Here is a 15,411-nt window from a genome sequence, read left to right on the forward strand (position 1 = left end):
TCGCTCGGATGGTAGGGTCTTGAGAATGAGGCGGGTAGAAGTGGTCAGATTATGCGGCGAAGCCTAGTTGGACGGTATCTATTGGCAGCAGGTTGTTCAATCAGTCATCTACCCATTTTGAAAGCGACAAGGATTCAACGGAGCCGGGGAGTGAAGGGAACGAGAGGAACCACGAACAGACTCGAGGTCAGAAATAGCAAAGGCCCGACCAACTCCAGCAGATCGGGGAAATGGCGTGCAATTGTGCAAAAGTAACCCCCAAGATATAGCAATGAACGTCTTTGGAAATCCCGGGAACAGGCCAATATACGATGTCGATGAGAGAGAAGCCGGGGATAGGAGATGAGAGATGGGGAAGAAAGATGGATGACTGCGGACGACAAAAAGACAAGACCAAGGGACTGGGACAAAAAAACGAGATTCGAGGTCAGGTAAGGTCAAAGTTGCAGTTTCGGGAAGAGGAGCGGCGAGAGAAACGGATTCGTGGATGTACAACGCAATGCCAGTGCCAGTGCCAGTAGGACTCGTAGTGCCAGGCCACTGCAATCGATGAATAATTGTGGATGTGGATGTGGATGTGGGTGTCCCGACCAAAAATTTGGTAACTAAATCTCGACTGGCTTAGTCGTGCCAGCGACTCGTGCGGCGGCGGAAATGGACAACTAGTCCTAGACTCCCAGGTACCTTAGGTACTTACAGGCTAGGAACGAGGTACTAATCAATTTGTGCTTGTAGGCATGACCGGGGGGGCCTCTGGCTCAGTGTTATCGGCCAACTCCTCTATTTAAGATCGACATACGTACTACTACCTGCCACTGTATTAGATATCTATCTACATCAACTGTGGACCAATATTCGGGGTCTTGAAGTACTCACATAAATTAATGATGCTCTGTCGCAATGTAATGGCGACCTTCAGAAGATTGCCACTGACAACCTCAACCCAGACCGCTTTGTGAGCACTGAATGGAAAACAGATTAACTGAAAGACTTGGTACTCGAGCTTCCAGGAGGCTCCATTTTCTAGACGGGGGTATCGCCCTCTATCATGGCCCGAGGCCTCTGGTTGTGCAACTTGACTGCTTTTGACTGACTACTCGGTGCCATTTCGTCCCAGGAGCCCAGGACTATCTCGTACAATGAGATGCGTATTGTGATTCTAGTACATTTGGTGATCATTCTACTCGCTCGACCGATGTCTTTTTTTACATCTTCTGTCTGGATGCCTGCAGCCTGACAGCCTTTGTCTCGCGCAGCTATCCGTGGGCGTGGGCGGGCGTGGGCGCGGATGGTGGGATCCCCTAGGCGATGCCCAGAAGGATAATGTCAGAAAAGCATGGCTTGTTTCAGGCCCTGGCCTTCCTGTGGACTCCCCCCTCAAAGCACCCCTACTAGAAAGCTCCCATCCCTACCAACACCAACCAGTCTCAGCCTCAAGGCATTTCCGGAAACGTGGGACTTGACTTGTCCTCGGTAAGTCTCTGGTGCTACCTATCTCGCTGCCCACCTTCTCGCCTAGGAGTCAGTTGGGTCCTCGTACGACTGCTTCCCAGCACCCTCGTGAGTCGTGTACCTACCTCCGTAGTACCACCTGAATCAGGGAGCTTTGCGGGCACCGAATGGTTGGGAGTGATGACCACTTGATAGTCAGAAGAACCTGAGGTCAATACATTTCATGCCTCAATGTGTCACAGTTCATCTCCTGCCTGTCGTCAGTGTCGTGGCATCACACAGACTGACAACTCGAACGGTTGACAACCACCTGGCATTGTCACGCCATCCAGTATCCATACTCTACCCTTTACCCGTTGATGCCCACACTAACTGAAGCACCATCCCCATCCCCGTCTCCACGCTCACACCAAAATCCCGACCCATCCGTTCAACCATGGTACTACTATCCGTATGCTTACACGCTTTGAGCCTTCAGGTTCTGTTTGGGTAAGGAGCTTGGGTGGTGGTATCCGTAAGTTAATCCAACTACCTCGTACTGCCTGTGGCATCTCCCCAATGCGAGAGAAGTGTATCACTCTGCCACCCCAAGCGACTGGCACTGGCACGGAAACGTCGCTGGGACGCTTGCCCCCGGCATTCCGTTCGGTACCAACTCGGAGCCTAACAACTGCCATAAGCTCCAACCGTCCAATCGGTAAGGTGTCAATTTAACGGCGTGTTGTCAAGCCACGTTCGCTATCTCACTAGTTGGTTAACTAAAACTAATGGGACATACGAGTAGGCTGTCATCAAATTCAGGTTTTTGAACATTGAGACTATCCTCAAGCATATCATTCTTCACATTGCACGAGGTCAGATACTCAGGGAAAAGTGGCATTGACCAAATGATAAGCTCTTGTATGTCAATGCACATGTTGATGCCCGATCTTTTGGGGATTACCACGAACAGCCCAAGCTCTCACCCAGATCGATCTATCTGTGTAACTACCGCCAATCCTGATGCCCAACCCGAGCTTTAACATCTTACTGACTTGGAATTTGCGCCTGCTTCTCTCCACAGACTATACATCAAGGTCAGTTCCCTCAATGAAACCTGCTTGAGTGGCGAAGAAACACTGACACTCTTCTCCTTTTGGCCAGCATCTGGTCCATATGTGGAATGATCATCGATCTGCATCACAGAACCGTTAGATCAAATGCAGCCTCGTAACCATTATACCCAACTCCACGAAGATTCCAGGTTGATCTCTCTTGTGTTTGCGAATTCCCTCCAGCATCTGTTGCTTTGGCAAAGATCTTCTTGCCCTTTCCTCTCTCCATCTTGATGCTTGCGTTCCACAGGACCCAGGTCCATCGGCTCCCAGTTTCGCCACCGTCTTCGAGCTGTGCATCCACCCAAGTTTTGCCTTCATCACCCGAAACTTGCACTCTGATAACAGGACCATGATGGCCTTGTGGGACGGCATAACCAAGAACTTCAATCGAACCACTGGATGGGAGAGTGATTGTAGATTCAGAAGTTGGATAGGCAATACAGGAATTGACCGGCATTTCGAGCATTGAAGGGCACAAGACCCAATACTTTTCAGCTGTTGCTGCATCAACTGCTTCGGGCGGTAAGACTTTGTAGTCATGCTGCTGATAGAAACAGGGCGACTCCTTGTCCGAAATCGAAATCCGGTCGAGCCATTTGACAGAACGAGCTCCGAGCACACCGGGAACCACCGACCGGACTGGGAAACCATGACGAGCAGGCAAGGGCAGTCCATTCATCTAGGTCCTAATCAGCAGCACGAACCTCGAAATGAACATTGGGACCGTCTCTGTACCCACCTTGACAGCTAGAATGACTTCCATCTCAGGATCCATCGCTCGATCGAACGGTATGCTACCGCCGTACCACTCATCTTGTTGAGTCTTGCCACCATAATTGGCGAAATGGACGTGCATTGGTGAGACGCCATCATGCACCACCCGGTCTTCTTGGACGCCTGCAGCCAGGAGAATGTCTCGGACTCTGGGTCCTTCCCATGTACAATTCATCACTGCGCCGTCAAACCAATCGACCCCCAGAACCTCTTTGATGCGGGTGCGCATTGTATGGCGACGGTTCCCAGCACACTGCAATGTACATGTGACTTGATGCTGGGGAAATTCATTCGCGAGCTGGGCCACTGTGAGATTGAGCGGTTGGGAAACAAGGCCGTCCACTTTGACTGTGTGGTCGCACCCGTTCTTGTGCTGAATTGGCCCATGGTTGCGGTCGTAATTATCACTCTTGGTAATGAAACTATTTCTCTGGTGAGTTTGTGGCTCTGGTCATACAAAATCAATGCTGAGTTCTCTTTACCTGGATACCAAGTCGATCATGCATGGCTCACGATTGATTGGACTCTCCACGGTTCCATCATCGAAAAGACATGCTTTCCCCTTGAGTCAGCTGTTAGCAACAAGATAGGACGAGCGGTAATCCCCAAATACTTACGATCGGCATCTTGATGGAGTAGTTTTCAAGCACAAATCGACTTTTTCAAGCGATGTTAATCCCAAATCAACCCTCTGATGAGACAGATGAGGTCCCAGAATACGTTGATGAGGGTGAGAAAGTGCGTAAAGAGGGGTTGTACAGCACATTGCCCAGGGAGCCCAGAAGATACCACATTGTTAGCACGGGTACCAACGGGCTTCTGCGAGAGCGCCTGACCCGATACGGTGAGAAAGAAACGTAAAGTGCGGGGCATGCTTTTCTGCATCCCAGAACTCCCAATTTTACATCTCTTGAAGTCGAATAGCAGGTTGATATTTCTACTGAAGGGTTTCTACCACCATTGTGAGGCCAGACCCCTATTTCCAACGAGGCTGAGGGCTTCAGGATCATTCTCCACTGTCGACAACGAGATATTGAGCTAATCCAGCGCCTTCTGGTGGATGGTGCATGATCATTGGTTAGAGTTGATGGCGTGATTTTGCATTTGTGACTCAATGCTCCGAGGTAGCAGCGTCTCGCGTAGTTCAGACGCTCCGTAGCTATCCCCAATCTGCAACCTCGAATTCATGAACCCTTCGAATCCGTATACTTGGAAGAACAGTCAACACTTTACCTAGGTACACAGTCCCCGGTCTCTGCATTTTCGCCCCAACATGTCGCTCTGGTCGTAAGTTGACACCGTTGCTTTCCCAACCACCACACTCGTCTCCTAACAATCGGCCAGCTCGTACAAATCATTACCGCCCAAAACCCGCGGCCTCATCGGCATTGCTCTCATGGTGAATGCCTCCGCAATGCTGCTCTTCTCCGATCAGATCGAGGGCGCTCTTGGGCTGAAATCGAACATCGAGCAGCAGCAGAAGTTCTTTCAGATCCAGACTGTGGAGCGCGAGACGAAAGGCTAGGGCAAGAGGTGGACTGGAATGGTGCATTTAGCACGCCCTCTATCCCGCCGTTGGCTATTCCTACAAGCACGTGTCAGAGGCTCGGAATTTCCTATATGCCTCACTGCCGAATGAGGATTGCACAGATCATGTGGGATACCGCTGGAAACATATGGTCCCACAGAGGACGCCGCACAGCTGTGTCCGCTTTCACCAGCCGGATTTTCGAAAAATGTGCTCAAAAAGATCTCTGAGAAGAGGTCTGCCATGCGGCATAGAGCCACTTCACCTCGGATCAGCACTGCACCCGGGATTGGCATTCTCTCTCGAGGTTCAAGACTGGTATATGTGCTATCCAGGAACACTGATGGAGATGGTCAACGCGGGCTCATTAGCCACGGCAATGGAAGACTGAACTCGTCATCTTATCGACATATGCGGTCCGATATTCACCGTTACTATGAAAACCATCCCAACATTTGTGTGTTTGTGTCCAGGAATGGGAATTGGGTCCCCACTTACCAGCAGCGAGAATGACAGTATTACACGGTTTCCTCGAGTCCGCCCGATTACACAGGTTCTCTACCACTCGCACAGGATCTCAATCTACCCGACCTCACATTCAATGACGTTCACACCTTGATCGAGGAGTTCAACAACCAGATCAATCCTGTTTACGATGGAGAGTACACTTCTCTTCTCGAGTAGAAGCCCGGCAACTTCGATCATTAGTGTTCCATCTTGATCTAGGACGTTGATCAGGCTAACCCTAGCAACTGCTCCACATTTACTCTGAGATCAATCGAAAATACACTTTGCAGACTCGAGGGTACCAGGACGACACCATTTTGACCACCTGTTGAATGGTTTCTAGTAGTTTCCTCTTGTTTTTCATTGTTTACACATGAACATTGGCTTTCGCGTTATTTTTGGAATCAAGTGACGAACCAGCCAACTGGCCCCCAGCTATACATAGTCAAAATACACAGGGGATGGTCAAAATATTCATATTGCTTCCATGAAGAATTCTGATTGTGTCTAAAGGGTCCAACTTGTGGCAATCGGCGGGTCAGAAACCCGTTGATTGCCGGAGGAGTCTTGGGTAGCCAACGCGGGTCTACAAACGTCGTTTCCTGATTCGAAATGTCAAACTGTTCGTCATGGACAGAGATATATCGTCAGCCACTTCAAGCCACAACGTACATGCTCGGGTCCCGTGCATCGGCCGAAAGCTGAATCATCTTCCCCGAGGTGAAGCCCACTGATGTGGAGTGCCTGACAACTTAGCGTGGTACCCCAGATTCACGAACGAATCATGCCCATAGCAACCATTTGGAAAGACTCGCAAAAGGGCTCTTCATCCGGCGATGGCCCTCAGAAGCCTTTCTCCTCCACTGAAAGGCATAGCTTCCGAGCGCATTTGCTTTCAATGGAGCACTCGTGGAAGCATCACAGCTAGCCTTGTGTCAAGATAGGAAGGTTGCTCCAAATGCATTCAGCAGCAGTCGGGGGCAATGTGACATGTCCCTCAATATGCACCGCCACAGCAGACATGCTCAGATCACAAAGCTCAGGAAGCATGCTATATCATCTTGATCCCTCCCTCCCTCGATAAACTTGAGTTCCCCAAGTTTGGCCTCTTGTCTAAACTGGCTAAATTTGGGGTATGATCAATCCTGCCGATCGCCATCATGACAACGCCAACATACATAGCAGTTGTATCCTGCGTTGGGTTGACACTCGCAGCAATCCTCATACGCAGACTTTTCATATCGCCTCTGGCTACTGTCCCAGGTCCAGTGGGTGCGGCTTTAACAGGTGCTTGGATATGGTTGCTTGATATGCGTGGTACTAGCACGGAATATATCTATAACCTACACAAGAAACATGGTATGTAGTCTTGATCGAGCCATGGAAATGCACGCTGAATCTTTTGAACTAGGAAGACTCCTCAGGATTGGTCCGAATGAGGTCAGCGTGATGGACCCGTCAGTTTTTCTAGGAGTGATTTACAAACAAGCATCGCCCTATCGAAAGGTTTTTTTGATTTAGCTGCCCTGCTGAGGGTGTTCGTCGTGAACTAATATTATACGCAGGCACCTGAATTTTATCATGTCTTCTCCAACGAGCACGACAACATGTTCTCGACATCTGACCCGGAGTTACACTCCCAGTATCGCCGAGTTGTTAGCAGTGCATTCTCCAGAAAGGCTGTGCTTACCTATGAGCAATACATATGGGAGAAAGTCTTCGTCATGTCAAAACAGTTGCGAGCTCACTACATCTCTCGGGAAGTGACCCTCGACTTGACCAAGCTTTTTCGCTGTTTTGCTCTAGATGTAGTGACTAAATTCACTTATGGTGAATCCTTCGACGCATTGTTCAAGCCTGGGTTTGAAGAAACACTCCTTGAAGCCTTTGACGGCTTCGCTCCTGCGAGTTATTTTGTAGGTGACATCTACAAGAGGTGTATGTCTCTGAATCTGGGGCGGGAGTCTGACCAAAATTCCAGTTTGTGATGTTCCCTCGAATCAGGTTGGCAATGAATTATCTCTTGCCTTTCTTACCCTTTCCTGTCTTTCAGGCAGTACCAAAGATGACAGCGGTAAGACCAAATTTCTCCCAGCCTCCAGTCATGCTACCATCGGACTGACATACCCCATAGAGAGTGTCAACAGCACTGCGACACATGAAAGATGATGAGCATGATTTTACCCCCGTGCTTCAAGCTCAAGTCCACAACGGAAGGCGACAGGGGGTGGCGCAAAGCATGGCAGAGCTAGCAGCTAATGGCATAGGAAGCATCATCGCAGGTACAGACACAACCGGCGTGGCTCTTGCCATTGGCATGCGGTCGATATACCTCGATGAAGCAATTCGCTCGCGCCTACATGCTGAGCTGAAGACCATCTGGGAGACCGAGAGCAATCACCCCACCCTCCCAACCCTTGAAAACTTACCCTATCTCCGTGCATGCGTCCGCGAATGCCTTCGATTCTCGAGCCCGATCAGCGGACGCCTACCTCGCATCACGCCACAAGGAGGCCTCGACTTTGCCGGGTATTACATCCCCGAAGGCACCACAGTTTCATCGGCGGTCTACCTCATGCACTACGACGAAGAGATCTTTCCTGAACCCTTCAGATTCAATCCTGAACGATGGCTGGCGTCCGTGGGCCGCGATACCTCCAGACAAGAGCAGTGTCTCGTGCCCTTCTCGACCGGTTCTCGCGGATGCATTGGGCTGAATATCGCCCAGGCCGAGATATACATCTGTCTAGCGACCATGGTGAGATGGTTGAAGGGATCGCGTGTACTTGACTCGGATCTCAAGACGCTGGTGCAATTCACTCGTTCCGTGCCGGGAGGTTTGAAGGTTGAACTTGTCGAGGCAGAGTGATGCCGAGGTACAGTGCAGCAACAGACCTCGCTTCTTCTCCTTGCGCGGTGTACAGGTCAAGGATATACTTCGATGTTGGCGAACCTGAAGAAGCAAACACTGGAGTGGTCAAATGTTAATGGGTGTGCCACCTGGCAAGGAGGGCATTTGCCTCCAGGAATTGACTTTGGTGGCTAACCAGGTTATACATGTCATGTACTCGGAGAATTTGCAAATCGATTTCAACAACGTGCGCATGTCCTATATTCTAGTACCTAGCGTCATCAATGCCCACTGTGCTATGTATGTCCAATAATCTAGGCCATGTCATGAGAGTAAATATGTTTCTGTATCTCTTCAATTCGTCGTGTAAATCCAAAAACAGTATACATTGTCCATCAAACTGAAACCTTGAGGTATCAAGCCATTGAAACTGCCCAAACTCAGGACTCTTAAAACACCACGACATGAAAGACACATTCTGTCCTGCTCAGTCGAACTCGAACTCGAATCTTCCACGTCCGGAAACTCGGCTTGGCGTTTAACGGCGAGATCGAGATCTCTCCGTGTCCAACTCCGTTCTGGTGTTGATTGCTGAAAATAAACATACCATGTCTAACTCGGTGCCAAGTACTCATAGAGCGACAAGTCTAACAATCCGCCTTAGCTCGTTGGTAAGCGAGTGCCATATATTTGCTATCATCTCCAGGAAATTATGCCCGTTTCACCTTGTGCTAGAGGGAGGTGCTTGGCGACTGTGTTGTAATGATACCCTCAGGGAGGTACCTGGGTACATCACTAGCTCGTACGGAGCCACCGAATAAAGTACGAAGTACTCGGTACTCGTAGTAGACTACTCCGTACTCCAGACGAGGTACTTACTCGTAGATGGCGAGGACCTCCGCACTCCAAGGTCCCGAGTAGCGAATACTAATCACCACTGACGCAGGATCGAGAACGCAACAGCGAGGAAAATTACCTGGGGAAACCCCAAATCTGTTTTCATTTCGCCTCCTTAGGCTCTAACTACCTATCTCCAGCCGCAAGTGGAATTATTCGAAGAACTACGCGAGCGTCGAGGCCAAGCGAGGCTTGCTCGGGTTCTCACAATTCACGTGGAAATTCGAGGGCCGTGACTGCGAGATGTGGTCACTTTGCCAGGTGCTGTAGTCTGTTTTGCTGCAAGGAGGGTTCGTGCCCTGTGCACCACCCCTGCGTACAGATGGATACCTTAGTGTTTGAGAAATCGAGCGAGGATGGCCATGGATTAAAGTCTGTGGCATACGGACATGGAAGTTCAGCGGGAGTATATGGGGCAGGGTGCGGATAGCATGTCAAGAGGCTGAAATTGTCAAGGAATCATGTGGTATAGTATAGTATTGACAGATTTATCCATGCTGGAGAGAAGGAACCAGAGTTGGAATATGACTGCAGTGCATATTGCTGGCTTTTTTGCACGTGGGTGCTGGGTTTATTGTCTGATATTGATAACAGTAACAAATATCTTGTATATGAGGATCGGAACTTGTCGTGGGTATCATGCTCCTTTGGTTTCCTGTTCCCCTTCTTGTTGTTCTCAGGTGCCCCTTTCCATACCCCCAAGGAAGCCAGGTACAATAAAGCTTTTCAAAGAATGCTTCCGCCTCAGTGTCGACGCCTTTGTCCATTGGACCAATCGTGTTGTTGTTACATTGTCGGTTTGCCCTAGTTCCGATTGATTCGCTTACCATTGCGGTGTTGATCGCAATTAATCCCGTTTGATATCCATTTCGCTTGCTTGCTTTTAAACGACAGAGAAAGAGAGACAGAGAGAGAGACCCAGGAGATGATTCTCTCATTAAATAGTGATTGGTGTGTTTCGTGGTTAAATCCAAATTATCATGGCAGTGGGCTGGCTCCCCTCGAATGGCTGCCAATGTAGTCGTCATTGTCGTTGTCACGTAGTGAATTCCTGTAGTTATGCTCAATGACTCGGTTCTTTCCGTCCATTCTCATTGATATGTCGGCTCGAGTGTCGTCAGACCCGAGTGTTCTGTGGTTATTAAACTTGGTGGAGATGTTCATCGATGATGGTAGACTTCTGTTCGGCCTAGGAGCGCCCGAACCGAACAATTTGGTCCTGATCTCGCTCGATAGTGCCTTACATGCAGCCCAGCTGGTCACGATGTAGATCAAAGTGTTCCAAAACCCTTGTAGAGGTAAAACAAGGCTTGACGCTAGGTCGAGGCCAAATACTGAACTATTTGGGTGGACTAGAGTGTTGACTCTGTTGATTGTGGAAGGAACCCTAGTGCAGCATATCAGTGGAAGGCCTTAATGAGATGATAATTGCTCATCGATAAACATACCAGGTGCACAGCAGGGCGAAAAAGAAAAGCATTGCGGTCTTGCAATAACTCAAGGTCGCCTTGTTTGCATCCAACACGCGGATTGGTGGTCGTTGTACAATCACATTATGCGGTGGAGGATGTCCCGCATCGGGAAGAGAGGAGAATCTGGCATGTGCTGACGTCGGGCTCTTGGTGCCATTATCTTCTCGATAAGTGTTACGTGGAGAGGTCATAGTACTCTTCCAGTCTCCTGGTGAGTGTGGCACCTGGCTCGTAATTGTGACTTCATACCGTGGCTGAGACAAAGTAGCAGGGGATGGAATATCTTTCATAGGAAAGCTCCGATGGCCCGAGCTACTTTTTGGACCACTGTTATCCAGCGAGAGGAGCTGCTTGCGCCAACGGAACACCACCATGCCCACCCGAATGTAGATGAATACAGTCAGAAGAATGACAATCCAGACAGGTCCATAGAATACTGCTATTCTCAAGACATTCCACTTAGGAGATATCCAGCACCAAAGCTGTGACAGCATCAGCATTCTAGATATGTCAAGGGAATAAGAAGGAAGACTTACAACAGCACCACCAAAGACTTTTCCACGGGATGGAGTGCTAACGAATAGGAAGACTATAGCTGGAATGAATGGAACCCCGTAACAGGCTCCAAGATATTTCCACTCCAAGCCTTTGAGTTGTGCCGAATCGTATTGACGAAAGAATGATAGGTAGACATTGCAGGCCATGGCAAATGTCCATAATGCGTCAGCTGGCATAAACCTGGGGGGTATTAGCACTGCTCCATTACACACAGGACAGGCGACGGTGACTTGCCATTGAATGAGAAAGGCTTGAAATTGACACAATGGGGATGTCACGCCCAGATCAATACCTGACCTTGATATAAGGGTTCCGACATTGGCGAAAAGGTTTCCCCATGCTGCATAGAAAACCAGTCTGTTGATAGGTTTTCTAAACCTGCTGTCCAGTAAAAAGGTGCCAATGATGAAAGCAGCGCCAACAACCGAGAGGACAGAGGTGACCTTCTCAGTCACCTCCAAGGTGTTTGCCTGTGAGGGAGTGATAGTATGTGACATGGCGACGGTGGATTGCGCAGTCCCACTGGACGTGCATACCGAAGACCAGGTAACGAGATCAAAGAATTGTCAAGAGATCTTGTGGGGGAGGGTCATGTCTTTTGTGTTGGCCGTTCGGAAGATCCTCGTGGAAGGCACATAACGAAGAGAACGGCCTAGGACTAACCGTATGGAGAGATAGCCTTGCGGCATGGGAGCCGACATCAAGGGGGTCGGCAGCAGTTTAGTCAAAAGACATGGGGCTACCTCGATGCGACAATGAGGAAAGTTGCTAGTGACTTCAGTCGAGTGTCCACCAGCACGACCTTGCAAAAAGCAATCCAAATATCAGGGCGTCGGCGCATGAACGGAAAGTGGCACCTTGCTGAGGGAGAGTCTGGGGCAGAGTCAAGAGAAAGTGTGGTGGTAGCCGTAGTAAACTGGGTCGTTGGTGGTTGATTGCCCAGGCTAGATGAACCGGGGATGTTCCATCCGGCTGAAAGAACATGCACATGAGAACACCAAGCCCCATGGGCCATAATGAACAAATTTGTGGACTAGCCTGAAGAATTTAAAAGCCCGAAATGATTCGAAAACCCTAAGTGATGGTGTGAATTGTGGAGTTCGGAGGAAAGGCTAGCAACACCTCTAGTTTCTTCGAAGAAGTGGCTCGATTTCTCATCGAGGTCGCTCTTCAGCACCATTCGTATCAGTATCAAACAGAAATCGTACTGCTAGAGTGGTGGGGAGACCATTTTAGGAAGTTTGCAGACTGATTATGTGTGCTCCCTATACAGCAAGCCCAGAGATTGAGGCTTCCTTGGGGACAACTACTCGTAGATGATCATTCCCATGCTTGGCTGTTTCTCTACCCAGAGGAGTAAGATGGAACAGATCTGGAGGAGTCTAACCATGGGTAATGTGATCATACTGCACGAATTTCTCCTGAGAAACCGTGAGATACCCCTCCACAATTGATGGACGGTGGTGAGGGTGGTGATGTTGGTCTGTACTCGGTCGACTGGGACTGAAAAAGTGCCTGAATTCAAAGTTCTGCACGATTCGAAGGTGCCCCTCCATCGTATTGCGCTCGATGATCGTCGCTTCCTGAAGTTAATCAGTACGAGGTACCTTACCTCGTAAACCCTTTCGGTTCGTACCGCTATCGACAGAGAAAAGAAAGCAAACAAACCCCCCAAGCGTGTAACTCTACGAGATCCATTGCAACCAACACCTGATGGCGCAGGATAATTCGTATTCCAGGCGAACGTGGACAGTTGAACCATTCAACCCGGCGAATCAATTTGGATCGTGTGCAATCAATGATCCAGGGACTTACGGATGCTCAAGAGAACCAACCTGGACATTCCCCAGAACGAGAGGGGGATTTCCCTGGGATCCCCGAAGCTACTGCAGGCACCCCAGGAACCAACACCCAGCCATCTGCAGCCAAATCAACATTTGCATCACGCCAGAAGCAACCGTCATGACTCATGATTGTCTCAGCCAGCCTGAGACGTCTTTGCTGCTTCGCTTCTGGGGATACAATATACACAGTGCCAGGTGGTTCTACTGAATATGGAGTGAGTACTCCACGTTCGCGACTTGTGCAACATACTACGGGGTTACATAACTGTAAGTTCCTACGAGTACAGTAGGTACCTCGTACTCGGTACCTACCTAGTCACTACTGCGCTCTACACTGGGATTACGAGTATTTGTACGTGATCCGGAAGTCAAAAATGTGATTCAACGTTCACTGCCACATGGCCGAGCAACGCCTCTTTCACTGGTACCATACCATCTCGAAGACAGCATCTCGGTTACAAGGTACTCAGTACGAGGTACTCGAACACTGTCCAAGATTGGCTTTTGCCCCATCAACACAGGATCGAAGTCTCCAAGGGGATAGATTGTTGGCCCTTCTGAGTCTTCCTCGAGAGTGCCCCTCGCGGGGGGACGATGACCAAGACATCAGAGACTGGTGAGCTCTGAGGCACATGACTCCATATCTAGGGGTTGATATCCTGGGTTGATGCATGTTGTTACACAGATTACTGTATTGAGCTGATTGCATCCAAGCGATCTACAGTGCTAAGGCACAGTATATTGGCTATCTGGCAGATCCATACCAGATCAATGGGTCAAAGGAATCACTAAATCCAACGGTCGAAAGGGGCCGTGCAGTCTGCCTGTATAAGCAAATTTCTTAGAGCATGTCATTCATCAACATCAATTCATCACTGCCTACCATTCAATCTCGACTCTCGAGAATCATCATTTTACGAGCAATAGGACCTCGAACCTCGGACCTGCAAAGGACTCAAGCGTTATCTCAATATGGTAAAAGCAGAGGATGGGTTGTCCGGACCAGACGCAGTAGCTCTTTCCGACGACTGGGCAATTGGATGGAATCCGAGTCTAGGAAGTCGACTTTACGTGAATCGCGATGAGAGATGCTTGTCTTCAACCCTGTTCCAAGAGAGGTGAGATTGGAGGCAAACGACCCCCTCTCTGCCCTGGTTCCAAAGGACGAGGTACTCGGTACTCTGGCTAAAAAAGAGTCAGCAATGCTCAGCAGAAACTGAACCTCCTGCTACAAAGTGCCAGGTACCGAGTACTCCGTAGTTTGAGTGGGTTCAATTACGGTGGCACCTCGTTACGAAGGCCGTGCCCGACCCGGAGTAGTGGGATGCGGGAAGGCGGGACGACTTTTCTTTGCGAAAGAGGCGAGAATGGGTCTCCTCCCCTTGACTTTGAGATTTCATAACAATGTGATTTGCGCCGTGTACGGATACTCCATACGCGTATCGACATTTAGGCTGTAGTTGAACAGCCGCATTCGAAGTACGCCTAGTATATACGAATCAGCAAGGCCTCAATTTTTACGAAAATACTTGATGGCTGATCTCATGACTCGTGGTTTCATTTACGCTCAACTAAAGGGCACATGCCAGGGGAGCCTAGAGACTGCTTCACGATCAGGCTCATGGGCATGGGCATGGGGCATGGGCAGGTTCAGTAGTGGACTAACTAATTTTCATAGCCACAAAACCACCAGTGAAACTTTCGGGATCGTGATTCCGGCGGACGCTGAACAAAATAATGGAGTCTCTTTTCTCACTACTGCCTGGACGCAACCTCAGCCAGTCTATGCGATATATCATCGACACAATTATCATTGGACTACTCCAGTGTTCTAGAGGATTCTTAGCCTGACTACCTAGATAGGTAGGTAGGTACCTAGACAGGTCCTGCACGAATTGCAAACCCTATGCGTACCGAGTACGCTGGGGCCATTGGCCAGCCTGCTCGGAGGAACATGCAGAACAGAGCACGGAGGCTGGGGAACATGAAGTCGAGAACGTCTACTGACTGAAGTACCACCTTGGTGCGTTGAGGGCAGAAACACTACACGGCCTGCCTGGCCTGCAGCCATGCAAACTTTCAAGTGTGGCTGGCTGAGGCTTCTCGATGGATGTCCAACGTTTGATCTCTGTCTGAAACCACTAGCTACTGCAGGGCGAGTGAGTTCTGATGGTGCACTTTTGTCCCAAGCTTCAAAACGGGTCGAAAAGCCCGACCGTTAGAAACTCTACTTGCAGCTACCAGAAGACTCCTAGCGTTCCAGGTCTTTTTCGTGTCGCTATCGAAGTACATACCTAATGTCTCCGTTCGGTATATCTGTACCTCGAGAGTCGAGACAGCGCGGGGTTAAGTTAGACCCAACTCACTCCGAGTATCTACAGTACGAGATCAGTCGAGCACTAGGTAGTTAGCCTCGTGCTTCACAAGATTC

At 49.5% G+C, this 15,411-nt stretch overlaps 3 protein-coding genes across 3 annotated transcripts; 2 read left to right on the top strand and 1 right to left on the bottom strand.

The window, feature by feature from the left end:
* Window positions 1-2,631: 2,631 nt before the first annotated feature.
* Window positions 2,632-3,552, bottom strand: LTR84_002245 (uncharacterized protein; the record flags this gene model as incomplete). The annotated part of the gene is made up of 2 exons (XM_064845859.1): window positions 2,632-3,228; window positions 3,289-3,552. 2 exons carry the CDS (start codon window positions 3,550-3,552, stop codon window positions 2,632-2,634), a joined length of 861 nt encoding a protein of 286 aa, XP_064706713.1.
* A 1,044-nt stretch (window positions 3,553-4,596) lies between these two features.
* On the top strand, window positions 4,597-4,848 carry LTR84_002246 (uncharacterized protein; the record flags this gene model as incomplete). Its single annotated transcript, XM_064845860.1, has 2 exons — window positions 4,597-4,610; window positions 4,668-4,848. 2 exons carry the CDS (start codon window positions 4,597-4,599, stop codon window positions 4,846-4,848), a joined length of 195 nt encoding a protein of 64 aa, XP_064706714.1.
* A 2,575-nt stretch (window positions 4,849-7,423) lies between these two features.
* LTR84_002247 (uncharacterized protein) lies at window positions 7,424-8,227 on the top strand (the record flags this gene model as incomplete). The annotated part of the gene is made up of 2 exons (XM_064845861.1): window positions 7,424-7,432; window positions 7,493-8,227. 2 exons carry the CDS (start codon window positions 7,424-7,426, stop codon window positions 8,225-8,227), a joined length of 744 nt encoding a protein of 247 aa, XP_064706715.1.
* Window positions 8,228-15,411: the final 7,184 nt, after the last annotated feature.

The sequence above is a fragment of the Exophiala bonariae genome (genome assembly GCF_035927105.1).
Source record: "Exophiala bonariae strain CCFEE 5792 chromosome Unknown scaffold_12, whole genome shotgun sequence".
Classification (NCBI taxonomy): Eukaryota; Fungi; Ascomycota; class Eurotiomycetes; order Chaetothyriales; family Herpotrichiellaceae; genus Exophiala; species Exophiala bonariae.